Source organism: Mercenaria mercenaria, chromosome 3 (assembly GCF_021730395.1).
Source record: "Mercenaria mercenaria strain notata chromosome 3, MADL_Memer_1, whole genome shotgun sequence".
NCBI classification, from domain to species: domain Eukaryota; kingdom Metazoa; phylum Mollusca; class Bivalvia; order Venerida; family Veneridae; genus Mercenaria; species Mercenaria mercenaria.
This window is the reverse complement of record NC_069363.1, coordinates 24,010,184-24,023,437: the sequence shown is the minus strand read 5'-3', so window position 1 is coordinate 24,023,437 and position 13,254 is coordinate 24,010,184. Positions and strand designations below refer to the sequence as shown.

At 33.3% G+C, this 13,254-nt stretch overlaps 1 protein-coding gene across 4 annotated transcripts in view; it reads left to right on the top strand.

Moving 5' to 3' along the window:
• Positions 1–13,254, top strand: part of LOC123525265 (transient receptor potential cation channel subfamily A member 1-like) — an 81,214-nt gene that overhangs the window by 64,654 nt on the left and 3,306 nt on the right. For all 4 annotated transcript variants that reach the window (XM_045304163.2, XM_045304166.2, XM_045304164.2 and 1 more), the window contains exons 10-25: positions 159–322; positions 1,068–1,232; positions 1,400–1,514; positions 1,819–1,985; positions 3,071–3,155; positions 3,544–3,603; positions 6,051–6,146; positions 6,872–6,942; positions 7,270–7,450; positions 8,000–8,089; positions 8,431–8,600; positions 8,841–8,970; positions 10,000–10,194; positions 10,414–10,482; positions 10,795–10,905; positions 12,434–12,540. In XM_045304163.2, coding sequence (XP_045160098.2) covers positions 159–322; positions 1,068–1,232; positions 1,400–1,514; positions 1,819–1,985; positions 3,071–3,155; positions 3,544–3,603; positions 6,051–6,146; positions 6,872–6,942; positions 7,270–7,450; positions 8,000–8,089; positions 8,431–8,600; positions 8,841–8,970; positions 10,000–10,194; positions 10,414–10,482; positions 10,795–10,905; positions 12,434–12,540 — 1,976 coding nt within the window. The remainder of the gene's footprint in view (positions 1–158; positions 323–1,067; positions 1,233–1,399; positions 1,515–1,818; positions 1,986–3,070; positions 3,156–3,543; positions 3,604–6,050; positions 6,147–6,871; positions 6,943–7,269; positions 7,451–7,999; positions 8,090–8,430; positions 8,601–8,840; positions 8,971–9,999; positions 10,195–10,413; positions 10,483–10,794; positions 10,906–12,433; positions 12,541–13,254) is intronic.

Below are 13,254 nucleotides of genomic sequence, written 5' to 3'. Positions count from 1 at the left end.
AGCAATTTCCGCGTAATCCAACACTATCGCTACTTCACTCACAGTAAGGCAGTTTCCTTGAAACTGTCATTCTAACAGAACAATAATAAATGCCAGCTTTTGTCAAATGATTTTCCGACGAATAAGGCTGTTTCTCAAGCTATTTTTTTCTTTAAAAGGACTTGAAGAATTTATTGAATGAACGGGACAATTTTGGATGCACACCGTTACATTATGCTTCTAGAGAAGGGCACCTGGTGGCAATTGACGATCTCATTAAGCTGGGAGCAACTATAAATTTGAAAGATAATGATAAAAAATCACCGCTGCATTTCGCAGCAAAGTACGTATGAATTAAACAAATTAAACGTGTAAATAAAATAATAAAATGCAAAATAAGCTACTTTTTTGAGAAAGTAAAATAAAAGAGAACGAACGATTTAGTAACTTAATGATTCCTACGGACATTTAAACATTTGTTCTTATTCTAAAACAGATGTAGAAAGTTTTAAATGGACTGACCTTCAGGTCGTAAGACAGCAAAGAAACAGAAAATTGTAAGATGTCAGAAAGTGCTAGTTATATTTCTTTAGAAGTCCTTGGCACTTAGGTACTGACAGATTATACATTATAGAAATATACAAGAATTTGTTGTTTTGACTAATTTTGCCATTCAAATTCGAAAAAAGGTTTGTCATGGGTACTAAAGGTTAACTGTCTTAGTAATAAAGCTTTATTTAAAAGGTCGTAAAGTACGAATCCTCCGGGTGTATTGGTCAATGGAAGAGCATTTTGTTCGATTCCAACTCGACTTTTTTTCTTGATTTTGATTTTAAAAGTATTTTAGAAACAAAAGCATGTTCAATGTACTAATTTATTAAATCGTTTAAGAACAAAATCTAGAAAACCAGTCCTTTAAATTACTTATGAAAACCAAATATATGGTTTATAGATCTTTTAGATTAGGTTGTGACACAAATCAGTCACCAATACCAAAACTTAAAAAAAATACTTAGCATAAAACAAAGAAACTGATATTGAAGAAGTAAGGCAAGCTATGAATAAATATTATTTGTGTACTTTAACAGGTATGGACGCTACAACACCTGTAAGATGCTTCTTGACAGCCAAATGGGACCAAACATTATAAATGAAACTGATGGGGATGGACTATCCACTTTGCACATCGCTGCGCAGAATGGTCACACTAAAATCATTACCCTCCTGATGCAGAAAGGCGCCTATGTCACAAAGTAAGTCAAGTCTTCAGATTGTATTTTAACACTTCTTCTGATTAAAAGAAGTAAATGTATTATTTTGCGAAAGAACAAGATTGCAAGTATCTTTAACATAAATTTGACTAGACGAAGGGTAAAATTATATTATACCTATTATATATGTTTTATTGCTATGTATTTAGAGACAATATGGACAATTCCCCGCTTCATCTAGCAGCAAGCAATGGTTACACACGGAGTATGAAATTGTTACTGACGGTCTATCCAAATTTACTCGACTGCTGCAACAAAGATAAGGTGAAACATGTCATTCATGAAATTGACTTCATTATCTATTTTGTTTTCTAATGTTTCATTACATTCAATATTTTAATTATTGTGCGTTGGGTATTAATGGCGACTTTTTGTTTTCCAAATTTCCTTGAAACATATGATGTACACGTATTTTTTGTAAGCAGAAATATTTCTAAGAGTAGAATCAAAGTGTTCGTTATTTTTTCTCGCAGTCGCTTTGACTTTGATTTCTTGTATTTATGTACATTCCTTTTAAAATGTAGAGTTTCTTTCTTGGCTTGATTGTTCTATACTTGTATTTCTCCAGGACACAGCAATACACCTGGCATCCAGGGAGAACCATCCGTCAGCTGTAGAGATGCTTATGACAGTGGGAGCAGAATTCACACGAAATACAGAGAACGATACGTTTATGGACATTGCTATCAGGGAAAGACACACGGAAGTGGCATATGCTGTAATTAGACATGATAGGTGAAGGGTTTTCCACTTTTATTTCGAGACATTGCTTTAAATTCAGAATGGACTATAATACATTGTGTTTGTACGTTTTGATGGAAGCCCTCATTAGATTTAAATCATTGTTTTTCTCAAGCACATCGATTTAGCTTGAAAGTAATAAGAAATGAATTAAAATTCTTTTAATGGTAAGTTTTCCTAGTAAAAGAAACAACTTTTGTCATATATTTTTGTTTAACTAAATTTAATGAGCAGTGTTCAGAGTGGATATTGTAAGCAAACTTGTCAACAAAAACGTTGTTGGTCACTTCATTTCATTTGGTTTCATTTCAAATTTCTTCCTAAAAAAAGTGTTCAGACACACTTGGAGCAGAGGACTTCTGAAATCATTATACAGTGGCATTAAAAACCTTTTCAGAGATTCTCCGGAATACTATAAAACTGCGAATGACAGTAAATATACCAAATCATTTACATGTATCGCCAATTAATGAACTCGTCAAGTAAAACAATAACATTTGAAGTCATCTTTTGTTATGTAGGATTACCAGCTCTCTGCACCCAAAGTAAATAATCAGTCAATTTATATTCTGGTTCAAGTATTTGTAATGGTCTCCCGCAGTACAAACGAAATGCAATTTCTGCTAAACTTTTAAATTAATATTTCTACAACTGAGAAAGCAACTGAGATAAATTCTTTTCTTACGGATAGATTGTTATGCTTTTTGTAATAATGTTGGTGTAAATGCATGCGCTTTCCTGATGCCCTCATGGAAGACTGATTTATTTGAACGTGTTCCATCGTTGAATAAAGTCTTTATTATTATCATCATTTTTATTTCAGAGTTTTCAATAATTTTGTTAATCATTTATTTTTCTAACCGCTTTAATTTAACATCCGTTTTCTTTGTGTTTTGAAAGAGCATATATTGTTACTTATTTTGCTGAAAACAAAGATAAACAACTAATGTTTGATATTAGATATTTTCCCCAAGTAAGAAAATGGTAAAAATCATTTATCGTTGTTGATTAACCCTAACATCATAATTTAGCGAATTAGAAAATTAAACGTGATATGCTTTAACATTTTATGACACAAGGTGGGAAGAAGTGATGAAGTTGTGTTCAAAGGAATTTGGTACACCTATGAATGGACTTGTGCAGTGTTTACCTGATGCCTGTATGGTAGGTCCATCAATGATTATCATATATTCATGGAAAATAAATACGAATATTGTTGTATGTATAAATTATAGTTTATGACAATAAAACCAAATACAACAACAATATAAAATCTAACAACTGAGCGGTAAACTTGGCCGTTACTATTCATATAGCATTGAATCTCGGAATAATATCTTTATATTTTGCATTTATGATAAATGTGTTTTAAACTACTTTTATATTCCAGTTATGATCCATAATTGGTAAATAAATTTTGTTATATTCTGTTCTATTTAGAGATAGAAGATATTGATGGCGTGCGTAAGAAGCAGCTACATTTTCCTTTCATTTTCGTTTAAAGTCATTTGTTAACATCAGCTAAAGCATATCCTTAATTATTTATACACAGGCTGCGCTCGATAGATGCCAAACTACTTCAAAGCATGACCGACGGAGTCCAGATTTATCTGTAAGTTTTCCCTGGTGTTTCTTTTTATGTAATGGGATATCATGTTAGAAATAAAGTCTTGTGCAATGTCTTTAAACCTCTTAACCTGTGTATGAACTTTTTGTTTCAGCTGTAGATAACTTGATGAATGAATTTAACTGTAGTCAGAACACACTTCTTTCATGTATAGTTAAGCTGTTTAATTGTATATTGTCATCTGGTCGGTACCCATCAGTTTGGAAAATTGGATACATTAAACCACTGTACAAGGGAGATGATCCACATGATCCATCAAATTACAGAGGGATATCTATTATGCCATGCCTTTCCAAACTCTATAATAGCATACTTAATACCAAAATTCAGAAATACTTTGATGAAAATAATATCATTTATAGAGCACAGATTGGCTTCCAGTCTGGTTCACGCACTTCTGACCATATGTTTGTTCTACGCACTTTAACAGAGAAATATTTCAGTTTAGGACAAAAAGTGCATGCATGTTTTGTTGATTTTGCCAAAGCTTTTGATAGTGTGATTCATTCAGTTTTGTAAAATTGGTATCTCTAGTCGGCTGTACAAAGTTATAAAACAGATGTTTTTTTTTTTTAAATTGTATTCATGTTAGACTTGATAATATGTTGTGAACACATTTTGTAGCAATAATTGGCCTAAGGCAGGGCGACAACTTGAGTCCGAATCTTTTTAAACTTTTTATTAATGATTTGCCATCATGTTTCAATAGTTCAGATGACCAGGTGTCCCTGGGAAATACCAGTTTTAGCTGTCTCATGTATGCTGATGACTTAGTGCTGTTTTCAACCAGTGAAAAGGGTTTACAGAGTTGTTTAGATAAATTATCAATGTATTGTGATTAGTTGTAAATTTAATGTAAACCAAAATAATAACGTTTAGTAAAAGTGGTAGACTGTCTAAATCTATTTATCTTTATAAGGGAACTGTAGTGGAACATGTGTCACCTTATAAGTATCTTGGGATAATTCTTTCTTCAAGTGGTACTTTTATTGTCTGTCAAAATGATTTGTACAAAAGAGGACTTAAGGCTAACTTCAAACTCACCAGAGCATTTGGTAATTTTTAACCAAGTGCTAATATCATCCTACATTTGTTTAACCTGTTTTGCTATACAGTATTTAAATATGGTCAACCATAAATACCAGCCTTTCAAATATAAATAAACCGAATTTTGATATATTTAAGTATTTTAGTGATATGCCTTCTGAAAATCTTCATAAAAAGTTCTTGAAGTATGTTACAGGTGTACACGAAAAAGCATGTAATGATGCTGGGTAGATACCCACTATATTTTGATGCTTTTGTTAGCTCAGTTAAGTTTTTTCAAAGGCTATTGTTATGTTATGTGATTCTCTGTTAAAAATAAGAAAAATAGCTGGGTATCTGGAATTCACTTTATCTTGAACTATCTGAAATACCATCTAGACATTTGTATAACAGAAAACTTTATTCTGTGGTTAAGCAGAGACTTGTTAGTATGTATAAAGCTCATTTCACTGGTACAATGTCTAATATTAAACAAACAGGAGTTGGAAAGATACGTACATATGCTTTATCTAAAGAAAATCTTGGTCAAGAGAAGAATTTTGCAGTTATAAAAAAGAAAGAAATTAGAATTTGTTTTACTAATTTTAGAATAAGTTCTCATAGACTTAATATTGAAACTGGACGGTATAAAAAGGTTCCTTCTGATAGGAGATATTGTGATTTATGTCATTCTGGAGAGGTTGAGAATGAGATACATTTTGTTACTGAATGTACTGCGTATAATACACAGCGTGAAAATCTATATAAGACAATAGGTAATATGAATACTTACTTCACAAATATGTCCAGTGAGAACAAATTCATATGGCTTATGAGTAATGAAAATGCTGATATGATCAACTATTTTGCAAATAACATCTATGAATGTTATAGCTTGAGGTGTGAATTGTTGAAACCAGTATGTGTAACAACATAATAGCTTACTTTATATCAGAGTGCTTGTCCGGATTAATTACGATCATGTAAATACTGTATGTGGGATTATGCTCTGCTGAGTTACATATATTTCAGCAAGGGACAAAATTATTACTGTCCTAACTACTATTTTTGTAGGAGTTTTGCCCCTTCTACAGAAGACTCTCCTAGGTATTTTAATATTATGTACAGCGGAGCCTAGTCCAGCATATTAATGTCCGTAGTTTAGTCATTCCTTGATTTTATTTCATGTGTTCATTTGTTCATTTAACTGCCAGAAATGGCCCAGTTTGGAGAACAAAGATATTCTATTCTATTCTAACTCGATCTAAGTTCACGCAAATGATATGAATCAGCTGTGTCCAGTGGACACAATTTATGATCGTAATGATCTGAAATGAAGATTGACAGAGCTATTATGTCTACGAAATTACAACATTATACTTATTGATCTATTCTGTTTGCTCTAGGTTCACTACAACTTCAAGTATCTCCAATGTCCACTACGTTATGTCAAAGGAAAGGAGAAAGTCGTAAAACATTATACTCCAATGCTTGCCTTGAATGTAAGATTTTATTACCCAGTCAGTGTAAGAAATGCAGGATATTCTCAGAATATGCATACAGTGTAGTATATATACATAGTACAAGTATGAGCAATTTATATCAAATAGCTCTGATTTTGTTCAGTGTGAGTCGTTTTCTAAAAGCTATGTGTATGCCAAATTTATGTCTTTTCTCGAAACATGATGCATGTTAACATCTCCTTGACCAGTTTCTTCTTTTGATCATTGTCCAACGTGAGGGGCCTCCATGGCCTAGTGTTTATGGTCTCCGACTTCTTATCACTTACTTCTCACTTCTGTGGGTTCGAATCCTTGCTATGGATATAGAATTCTTTCATGCGAAGTAGGTCGGTGGTTCTACCCAGGTACCAGCTTGTGTCTGAAATAATACTGGAAGGGGCAACCTGGGGGTTCTTCCTTTACCACCGGAAGCTATAAAATCGCCATTAGAGCTATAATTGATTTGGTTTAACCCAACAAAAAAATGACCAACTCGACAATCCAAGTTGCAAGTAAGACTTCTTTAACTTTAATAAGTCCAGTAAATGAAACTGGAAAGTCATCATTCAATGCTTTTGACTAATATCTCATATAAGGCATTTTGATTCTGCCTTATTTTGATTAACTCCGCTCATTTGATATATTAATGAAAGATCATTGTGTAAATTGCTTAACCATTTATGACTAAAGCCAGATAATGTCAAAATAGTCACTGTATTTTTCAGACTATGGTCCGACACGGTCGAGTTCAGTGTTTGTCTCATCCAGTCAGTGAAGCGTTCTTGACAATGAAGTGGTACGCTAAATTTACTCTTTTACCTCATTAATAGGCACGACTTTATTAAGAAATAATGTGTGTAGATTATAATGGTTATATAGTCAAATATTGAAATTTAGGTTTCGAATGAGCCTAAAACTTTTGTGTGAGATAAGAATCCTAAGAATACTAAAAGTGTACACTTAAAGGTAGTAATACCTTCATCCTAGAATATACATTGATAAAAAGACATAATATTGCATAAACATATAATTCTCTCGTGTGTTATGATACTCCTTAATAAACAAATAAGCATGTTTGTTTAAGTTTTTATGAAATAACCGACTTTCTTTGATCTTTTTTTAGGCGTGCGTATGGCTCTTGGTTCCACATTTCTAATCTAGTCTTTTACCTCATTTTCTTGGCGTTGTTTACTGCTCTAGTCACAACATGTACATTTTCATTCACGCCCGTCACATCAAACAGCAATTCCACAAATAATTCGACAGACGAGAGTGGTAATGTTGCAGATATACAAGCATGTCACGTAAGTAAAAAATAATGTTTCTTATTAGATGACTTCTAATATGAATTGCCGGAAGCTAAGTTCCTTTTCCAAACACTCATATATTAACACAGAGCGGACACGAAACAAACGCATGATCTATATTAATTATATACACCAAGATCAGACCGGCCTTACACATGTTTACTGGGCTAATAACGTGATAACGTGATTACCGCAAGGAGGTGTCCATTTCATGCTAATTGATAAAACAACAATTTGTATTCCTTGTAACATTATGTAACAAGTAAACACCAGTATTTTGTTTGAACTGCTCAATAGGTATACGATTAACAGAAAAGAAGATGCCGTTTTAATAAAAAGTACTAACATGAATTAAACATTTTTCGTTTATCATAGTTCTGATGGCCTAGTCTTTTAAATCGAATTAATTATTCTCTGCAACTATTTCGAAGTAGTTATAACACTAGTCAAAATCCTTGAAGTTTTTGAATTTCATATGAAAAATATTCAAGTATATTAAATACACGTTTATAGTTGTTGTTTTTTGTTTGTTTGTTTTTCTTACAGTTTAATCCAATGCAAAAAGTCTCTGTTTACTTCGTGTTGATATTCTGTTCTTTGAACATGCTGAAAGAAATAGTACAGCTTATTCAGCAGGTAAGCTATTTTAAGAAGCCAGTTCTCATATGAATACGCAAAACAAAGTTATGTGGAGAGGACAGGATTTATACATGTATATACACGCACTACAAATAGTGCAATATTTTATTTGTAAATGTTTAAATGTTCAAAAATAATTAAGAGAACTTCTGATTTACCCGTTATGTAATTCTGATGCAGGATTTCAACACACAATACTTTAAAAATCATTTTTGTTTGGTGAATATACAACCTTTGAATATTGCAAATACGCAGACTTAAAATATATAGGTTTTCAGTACATTTATCATTTCCTTGTAGTCATCACTAAAGGACATAAGTTTGTTTTCTATTGATAGCGGAAAAAGTATCTTCAAGACTTAACGAACGCCATTGAGTGGGTATTGTATGGATCAGCAGTGATCTATATTGCACCTTTTATAGGCAATACTACCGTTAGCTGGCAATGGGAGGCCGGTGCCATAGCTGTATTCTTAGCCTGGTTCAATTGTCTACTTTATCTACAAAGGTCAGATTTCTATGACTATTGAATTTTTTAATTTAAGATCACAATAGTGGTTATTTGAGTCATTCAGTTGTATAGCAAACCGACACCGTCGGGTATAAGTTTCCTTTTAATCTACCAGCTATCTTTCAATATTAATTCAGACATAGAAACCGTGTAGGAACGTTTTTGTCAAAGCTTGATAATACAGGGAATGCCTTGCTATTATGACGAAATATGAATATCATTTTACATAAATTTCAGATTTGATTTTTTTGGAATCTATGTTGTGATGTTCCTTGAAATCCTTAAAACACTGGTACAGGTGTTGTTAGTGTTCTCCATTCTCCTGATAGCATTCAGCATGGCCTTCTTCATGCTACTCCATAAAGAGGTACGTATCGTTGTTACATTCAGCATGGTTTTCTCCATGCTTCTCAGTGAAAATGTATGTATCGTTGTCGATATCACTTCGACTTGCATCATGTGTCTGAATAAATAGGTAGGTTTCATTGTCACCTTTATTTTTGGCTTGCTTCATGCTTTTCAATAAAGAGGTAAACATCGTTGTCGCATTCAACGCCTCTCAAAAAAGAGGTAGATATCCCCACCGTCTTCAGTTTTTCTTTCTTCTTTCTTCCCAGTAAACATGTTACTATCTCCATAGCCATCAGTATGGTTTCCTCAATGTTTATCAATACGGAGGCAGGTCTCTCTTTCGCCTTACGTATATCTCTCCTCATGGTTTTAGTCAAACCTAGCCTGCAACATTTTCATTTTGTCGTGTTGGGCGACCTGTGGAGTTTCCACTTTTTCTATTCCTTTGGGATCGCTTTTAGCGCATCAGTAAAAAGCACGAAATTCTTTATTCTTCTCAAAGTGGTTGTAATCAACAACGTAATGTACTACGTCGCCTTCGGCATTGCATTCTTCACGCTCCTGTATTCATTCAATTAGTATCCGCATCGTCTTAGCATCGCTTTTTTATTGCTTCTCAGTAGAGGTTTAGGTTGTATATCCCCTTTTACAGAACATTCAATTAGAACAGTATCTTAAAAATGTATCCGAAGTTAATAGGTAAGCCGAAGAGGTTTCATTACTTTTTCAAAGGTGCTATTTTCCACGCTTTCGTTAAAGTTAAACAGGTTAACTAGCGTTAACGAATGTAATTAAACGGGGGAAAATATAGGATATGATATGTTCTGATTCCATACTTTGTAAATGATGTATGATTACTTAACATTAGTTCTTTGGATGTATACGAGGGACACTGTAAATTAAAATCAACTTCAAGTGTTCATACCGGTGAGAAAAAATCATGATTATAATGTTTTCAGATATTTCGAAAGAGGTTAATGTTTACAGTCATTCTGTTTTTAAAGATACGATATCACACAACAATATATCTTTCTTACATTTCTAGAGCAACCATGCATTTTCGTCGCCCGGTCTGTCCTTGTTGAGGACGTCCATGATGATGTTTGAGCTAGACTTCATGGCGAGTTTCAGTGATCCATACACCGATGACGATACAAAGTCACTATACTTTGGAGGGGCGACAATCTTCTTACTTGTCATATTCGTTCTTCTGATGCCAATCCTCCTGATGAACCTATTAGTAAGTTATATTTATTCAAGATATTTCCAGTTTGTTTCTTTTCTTGATTTTTTGTGCCACTGATAAATGTTTCAAAGAGTTGCTATCGCGTTTGAATACTTATGGTTTAGAAGTGAAATTAAGTTTGTTTTACTTACTAACTTTATTCTTTTTGTCTGTTTCATAGCAATTTGAATGTCAAAATTCGTCTATATTTTTGTATATTTAATCTTTGTTTAGATTGGTTTGGCTGTAGGTGATATAGAGTCGGTACAGAAGAATGCAACATTGAAGCGACTTGCCATGCAGGTAACGATGATGTGTGATTTATTATTCATCATTTCACTAGAGTGTATTGAAACAACATATTTTGTCCTTTTGAAAACACAATAGACATGCAATGCAATTGTCACGACAAAAGTGTTTGTGGTATGTATTTTATTCTTAAGCAGTCAAAAATTATTTATCTCTTCATTAGCAGTATTGTTTTAGTTAAAGATGATATTCAGTCGATGAATTAACCCAAATGACATACTCGCATTCATGATTACGATTTGGGCAAAAATATATGCAAGCAGGCTGATCTTATTGCTAATCGTGGTTATTTAACTTCGCTTTTAGGTAGAACTGCACACAGACTTGGAACGTAAATTGCCATTTCGGATTTTGGAAATGGTTGATAAGTCAGAGTATACGTATTACCCGAATAAGTGTGCCAGCGTTCTCTCAAAGGTACTTTTTATTTGTGTCGAATGTATTACTTTTGTAAAATCAGGCATACTATATGATAGAATTATTGTCAAGATATGTTTTTATATGCCAGGGAAGGGCCTACAGTCTGATTACATATTGATCAATAAAAGGGTCAAATCGCTTAGGTGACTATGTCTTAGAGTCACTAGCTGACAAACTATGTTGAATGCCTTTTGTTAAACTGTAGAACTCGCGAGACCTACATATCTCATATATATAAATTGTCACTGGCTAACTCACCTTTTGGATTCGTGTACCAATGATGTTCAAATGACTTATACTTTGAGTTCAATGATTTCTGGGATCATGCAAATAACTACTGTTTTAAAATAATAACATACAACTAATCAGTAATGGTGTTAAGCTTGAACTGTAATTCCCGTCAGACTATGTTTTTGAATCAACAATATCAGTAATATACGAATACTATCGTAAGGATATTCAGCCCATGTCTTCTTAATTTAAGCTACAACACGGTAAATTAGCCCATATAGGTTATCATAGATTTTATTCAATTATCATAAAGGTATAACCACAATAGTTTGGCTCATCAACGCCAGTAATGTTGAATATTGTGTATGTAAGCTAGAATTCGATTATTGCCTGAATAGTGTTTAAATTTCTTATATTTGTCTCAGTTTTTCAAAGTTCAGGTCAAATGTGTTATCGTTTATAGCATTCAACTACCATAAACATATATAGCTTCGTCCTATAGCTCAACTCTTTATCTACTTACGACACTGCAACCCTTTTAGCTCTATGAAGCTTGAACATCTTCTCCGCCTTGAAAGTAATTGAAATAGTTTGATATCAAGGTACTGCGATAAATTATTCGTTGAATCCTCGAAGTGTCTACATCAGTTGCTGCATACCGAATAGATAATCTCATTTGTTTGTTTGTAAGCTTATTTATAGCCGCCACCGCAAACCAGTATGAGCAACTCCTCTAGAAAGTTTTTATTAATTCTAGTTGTAGAGAAAGAAAACGTCCTAATTCCAGAAGCTTCCCTCCAGGTGTAAAGCGCTTATACACGGGATTCTTGTCCCAATGTTAGTACTTTTAGTTTGAAGGGTTTCGGAGTCTGACAGTATCACCAATGGACCACTGCATCCGCGCTAAATGAATTCTCGACTAACTATCCACCTGTTTATACCTTCGTACTCCTGTGATATTCATAGAAAGTCGTTCTGACTGTTAAGGAGGACATTTCTTCTGACTGGTCTCGACTATATTGTTTTACAAAGAGTACTTGCTCTAACAAATACTTGGTTTCCATTTAAACATGTATAACTTATAATGCGTAATTCTGGGATCCTAAAAGTGACAATAAAAGTGAACGAAATAACTCTGAGCCCTGAATTTGAGCCTTTTTATAAATATGAATTCGTATGAATTAATGAATTCAAGTATCTCATAAGATATCGTCATGAAATGTTATTATTAAGTGTAATAACTGTATGTTAATCTAGCTTGAGAGATAATGTGTCTTACTTTTTTCTTTTACAGTTGCTGTCTAAAATGTCATTCATCGGAGACACGTTTGAGGGAGATGGAGACAAATCACTGTCTCACAATGCCTTGGTGTATGAGGAACTGTACAAGCAGAAAAAGAGGTATACTGAAATATTTATTTTAGCCAACTGTATATTTTTATTCACTAGCATGCAGCTGAAAACATTGAAACTTAGTTTATTCAAAGCATATTCAACATGACGTGTTTACACAACTGCCTGAATAACGTTTTGGTGCACTTTCACTATATCTCTATTATTCCTGTATGGATTTGATTCAATTTTAATAGTTGTTCTCCAACCTCATCAACACCACATGGCATAAGGTTCATAACTCTGGAACCAGTTTGTCATGAAATATGCCCCCTTTTTACTTAGAACGTCAAATTAATTGTGATGCATTGCAGTATACCTCTATAACAGAAGGGATTTGAGTCAAACAGTCGTTCCATATCATCACCCATATTGTATGACACAAGGACCTTAACTCATAACGTTTGCTTTACTAAATGGATTTAATTCAAACTTAAAAACTTGTTAAAAACTTGTTACTCATTATTAGCCACACCATATGACAGCTGGTGCATTACACTTGTGGAAATATTGAATTTTGTCACTTGCATACGTTGTTAATGTTTTATACATTCTCAATATATATCTCTATTATTACTAATTACATTTGACCCAGTTTTAAAATATTGTCTAATATCTTCATCCGTATTGGAGTTTACACACTCAAGAGATAGCTCCAGCCATCTCAGATGTTCGCTATTTCACTATCTAGCATCGAAGTTGTCGAGTGCGCTGTCTCCTGTA